The following is a 5,309-nucleotide window of genomic DNA, read 5'->3' as shown; positions in this document are numbered from 1 at the left end:
TATAAATAAATTGTTACTATATGCTATGATAATGGAAACAAATGCAATAATTATTAAATTATTATTATTGACTTATAGATATAGTTTATAATAGGGTTTGATCTTAAAATACACATTAAAAAGTATATATTTTTTAAAATAAAGTAACAATTATTTTGCTATATAATCTCTCATCGTACTTTACTGAAATTTTATATTTTACTTTCAATTTTTTAAAAAAAGAATTGATTTTCATAATTAATTATATATTTAATATTACCAGAAAATAAAAATAATTCTAAGCAATATAAACATAATATTTAAAAAAAAATATTTAAATTTAGAATCTATAATTTTTTGTATTATAAATTTTATAAATTTATATGCAATGATATACATTTCTGAAAAATAATTATTTTATGAAAAATTATTAACTTAATGAAAAATAATGAGATTTTAAAAATATGATAAATATTTAAATTTTAAAAAATGAAAATAATAATTCCTTTTTATAAATAATAAAATAAAATATTATTTTTTATTAATAATAATGTTATAATATAAGAAAAGTAAAATAATAGTTATAAAATTTCATTATTGGTTGATCGATAATTTATTCTATTGATCACTTTTTTATAATTTATTCAGTAGATTTTATTATTTTTTATTTTTTATAAATTTAATATAATTTTATTATATTAATTTCTATACAAATATATTTATATATTTGAATCATCAATTTTTCATAATTTAACATAAATTTTACAAAATGATTACTTTAAAAAAGATGGATCATTTTACATAAATTTATAATAAAAATCTATAATTTCTGTAAAATTTAATTTATCTTTATATTAAAACAAAATTTATTTTATTTTATTTTAAATCAAATAACTATAGAAACTCAATTTTTTATTTGAGAATGCAAAGGTGTTGTATGACCTCATAGTTTGAATAAAAATTCATATGAAGAGATGTACACATGCCAAAAGTTGAAATGCATCATTGCCTTCTACCCCAATAACTCAAAAATGCCTAATGTAAAGAAACATTTTCAATGTTTTTATCCATTTATTGGATTCCGTCAGAAATTTTAATTAATATTGTTTAGTTAATACGATATAAAAAAACGAGTGATTGGATTCTATCAGAAATTTTAACCAATATCGTTTGACTGAGACGGTATAAAAAAATAGAGGTTAAAAACTGAAAAATCTTATTAAAATTTTTGAAAAATTGAAAAGTGAATTTCAAATAGTTAAGAAAAGACTATTTATAATAAAAAAAATCGTAATATGTAAAATTATAAAAATATCTAAAAAATAATTAAAATACAAAATTAACTTTCTAAACGGTAGAATTTTCACTTCGAATTTTATAATAAACTTGCGGCTCTTATCACATTTTTTAAAGTCGTACTTTTCAGAATTCTCTTTCTGAAAAGTTATCGTGGGTCTCCATTGAACGTCGGCAATAAAAATTAGACACGATTTAAATTTATTGTAAAATTTAAAACTAATTTAACTGCATCATCTTTTTTAGTTTCTACAATTAATTTTTTTTTGTTTTTCAAAAATAAAAAAATAAAGATTTTCCTTACATATTAAGTCTGAAAATTATTTAAATCAATGTAACTTGCATTATTAGTATTATAATTTTTGGTGATAAGATGGGAAGGATATTTGCCCCACAAAAACCAAAAAAGGGAATTGCCAATTTTCTTGAAATGCACATTTAAATTCTCTATTTATACAAACAAGTGGTAAAATTACGAGAAAATGAGCCATTATTCATGAAAAAGCACCGGTTTGATGCATATATATTTGGGTTTAAAATTTAAGTATTTATGAAAATTAAATTAAGCGAAAATTAAGTCTAATTTAATTAAAATTTAAGTATTTATGAAACTCAATTAAATTAAGTGAAAAATGGGTCTAATTCAATTAAAATTTAAATATTTAGAAAAATCAAAATAAATTAAATAAAAAATCGATCTAATTTGATTTGATCCCATCGGTTGAATTTTTTAATAAATTTTTTATTTTTTATACCTTATTTTAAATATTTTATAATTTAATTATACTATTTCAACTTTACTTAAGATCTAGTCAGCCAATATTATCAAAAACCATAATATGGATAAATAATACATTCGGTTTATTTTTTTTTTTTAATTAAAATCGAATTAAATCAAAATAATTGTATTTTGTAAAAATTAAAACCGAGTGAATAATTTATGAAATTAAACAGAAAATCTATATTCAATTAAGTTCTATTAACCAAATGTACATACTGTAGATTTCTCCAATAGTCATGACTCATCTTTTTACTTCTTATTGTTAATATATGAGAGCAAGCTTCCATTATCAGCTCAAACATACAAAACAAAGGCAAATAGCTGAAGACTTGATGGTTAAACTTGTAATTCTCTGCCAAAAATCCAGCTAAATCGAATAGAGGGTGCTTGCTTTGCCCTTTCTTGAGCTCTTTCCACCAACTTTCTAAACCTTGGAGCTAATCCACAAACAAAATCTTGAGCTCTACGTCCCTCCCCAGAAAGATCTGTCAACTTGTCCACTTTCCATCTTCTCACAAGGAATTCCAAAATATCAGCATAATCTTTAGCAGTGTAGACTCCAAGACGCTGAGCAACAGCTGAGTAGTGGTTGAAAAGGTTGTAATCCTCGCCATCGTACATCAACTCAGCTGGCATTGATACTTTTTTCCTCATCATGTTAGCAAATGCCAAGATAGTAGTGTCTGGATCGATCTCAAATAGCTTCTCTACAATCTTAACATATGCAGTTTCATGGCGTTTCTCATCTGCAGCTATGGTTCCACAAATCTCTGCCAGTTTAATATCTCCCAGTTCTTTAGCTAGTTTTGCTGTGTTTCCATGGGAGATAAATGTAGCTCTCTCCTGGAATGAAGTGTAAATGAATCCAAAGTAAGGGTTGTTCTCAAATTTAGAATCCATTCCACAGCCTATGAGATACTGAATTGTCTTCTCAATTTTTCTCATGTCTACACGTCCAGAGAGATAAAGATACTTGTTGAGAAGATCTCCATGTCTATTCTCTTCAGCAGTCCAAGCCCGAGTCCAAATTGCCCAAGGAGAGAGAGATACACCAGTCTTATCTTGAATTCCATCCAGGGAGTTAAGTATTGATTGGTATGTTGGGACTGCTTCTTCTGTGATCATATCTCCAACCAAAACCACAAAATATTCATCAGAAAGATCCTGGGTTCTTTCTCTTATCTCCTTAATCTGATCATAGAAGCCTTCAGAGTCAGGTTCTGGCAGAAAATCCTGCGGCTGCCAACATTTCTCAACAGGCTTTAGAAGGGTTAACACGTTCTTCTCAGCCCAACCCTCCAAGGATTTCAAAATGTCAATCGTTTGAGGTGGCATTGAATGAGTGACTTGAACATGCACTTCTTTGGCAGGGCGGTAAGACATTTTTACATTCACCTTCTCTCTTGCAGCAGTAGTGGCGTGGAGGGTAGAGAAGTCTACTGTACAGAGATTTAGAATCATTTCTTTTGTTGTTTAGGTACGTAGTTACTGGTAATGATGGAAAGATGGAGAGAGAGAGAGAGAGAAAGAGAGAGCAGGAAGAAGGAAGAAGATCTCTCGGTGGACAGCTAAAGAAGATGGGATCCTGAAGTTGTCATTTATAAGAACGTGTAGAAGAACTTGAAGCTCAAAATACCCACAAGATCACAATCTGCCGAAGTTTCTGGTGATGAAATGGAGTTTTTTTTTTTTTTTTTAAATCATGTAGAAAAATAAAAAAAATGAAAATCATGCATAATAAAAAATTATTTTTAGAAGAAAAATTATTTTCTTTTTTTATTTTTCTGCATAATTTGAAAAAAAATATATGAAATGAGAAAAATATTTTCCCTACGAAAAAGAAAAGTTAACCTTTTTTTTCAATCAAGTGCATGTTAACTTCTCATATGGTATTGAATGGTTGCAATTAATTGTCCTTTTGGCTAAAAGATTGACACAACAAGAAATTTCAGAACCTGAAATTCTTATCCATTTGCAGTTGTTGTAAACTTGAAGATCAAAACTTAATTTCGGGGGATTTAGAAAATTTGTGCCGGCTGCAGAAGTAGTAATAAAAGATTGATTAGACTCGCAAGAAATTTTATCTCATATCATTTGATCAAAACGATATAATAAAAAAGTCTTATGGAAATTTTTTAAATATTGAAAAGTGATTTTCTAATAATTAAATAAAACTATTTATAATAGAAAAAAAATTTTAATATGTAAAATTATAAAAATATTTAAAAAAAATAATTAAAATGCAAAATTGATCCTAAACGATAGAATTTCCATATCGAACTTTGTGACAGGGCTATGACTCTTGTCACATTTTTGAAAGTCGTGCATCTCGAAATTTCCTTTCCGAAAAGCTATCGTGGATTTCCATCGGACGTCGGCAATAAAAGTTAAATCATGTCCAAATCTGCCATAAAATCTCATGCTAGTTGCTCCATGTCATTCCCTTCTACTTGTAAAGAACTCAATCTTGAGTTGTTATCAGCTGGGTAATACTGAAATAAATCTGTCACGTTAAACGTCTTGAAAATTTTCATTTCATTTGAGAGGTCAAGAATATAGACCTTGTCATTAATCTTCTGAATGATCCAGAATGGACCAATCTTCTTGGCATCAAGTTTTTTCTATCCTCCGCTACGCTCCTTACGTAAATATACCATAACTTGGTCACCGACATTGAAGGGTTTAAAACGCTTATGTTTATCAGCTGTACCTTTATATTTGCCATTGACTTCTGTAAGGCATTGTTGTACCTGTTTGAAAATATCCACGTGCTGCTTTGCCAAGTTGCTTGTTGCAATACTATTGTGAGAACCTGTGGGAAGGGCAATAAGATCAACTGTATGCACTGAGACTTTCCTGTACACAACTACAAATGGTGACATTTTTGTGGAGCTGTGGACAGCACCGTTATAAGAAAATTCTGCTTGGGCAAGAGCAAGATCCCAGGCAGTTCTCTTATTACTGCAAATGCAGCGTAGAAGATTGCCAAGTGTGCAATTCACCACTTCAATTTATCCATCAGTTTGGAGATGGGCAGCACTGCTGTATCAAAATTCAGTTCGAAAATGTTTCCATAAAATCACCCAGAGGTGAGCTAGAAACTTCACATCTCTATCAGAAGTAATAGTCTTGGGATGCCATGTAAGTAAACAACCTCCTGGAAAAACAGTTTTGCCACATGAGAAGCATCATTAGTTTTCTTACAATGAATGAAATGCGCCATTTTGGAGAACCTGTCAACAAAAAAAAATGG

The 5,309-nt window shown here is 28.6% G+C and overlaps 1 protein-coding gene across 1 annotated transcript; it reads right to left on the bottom strand.

Annotated features, from left to right (window-relative positions):
• Positions 1–2,287: 2,287 nt before the first annotated feature.
• On the bottom strand, positions 2,288–3,635 carry LOC110613276 (stearoyl-[acyl-carrier-protein] 9-desaturase, chloroplastic). Its single transcript, XM_021754328.2, has one exon. The coding sequence runs from the start codon at positions 3,515–3,517 to the stop codon at positions 2,393–2,395; it is 1,125 nt and encodes a 374-aa protein (XP_021610020.1). The 5' UTR covers positions 3,518–3,635; the 3' UTR covers positions 2,288–2,392.
• Positions 3,636–5,309: the final 1,674 nt, after the last annotated feature.

This window comes from Manihot esculenta, chromosome 4 (genome assembly GCF_001659605.2).
Source record: "Manihot esculenta cultivar AM560-2 chromosome 4, M.esculenta_v8, whole genome shotgun sequence".
NCBI lineage: Eukaryota > Viridiplantae > Streptophyta > Magnoliopsida > Malpighiales > Euphorbiaceae > Manihot > Manihot esculenta.
The sequence above is the reverse complement of the archived record's forward strand: the minus strand, read 5'-3'. Positions and strand labels throughout refer to the sequence as shown.

Bases quoted from the DNA above. Each gene is read 5' to 3' on its own strand.
- LOC110613276 (XM_021754328.2), bottom strand. From the start codon at position 3,517: ATGATTCTAAATCTCTGTACAGTAGACTTCTCTACCCTCCACGCCACT.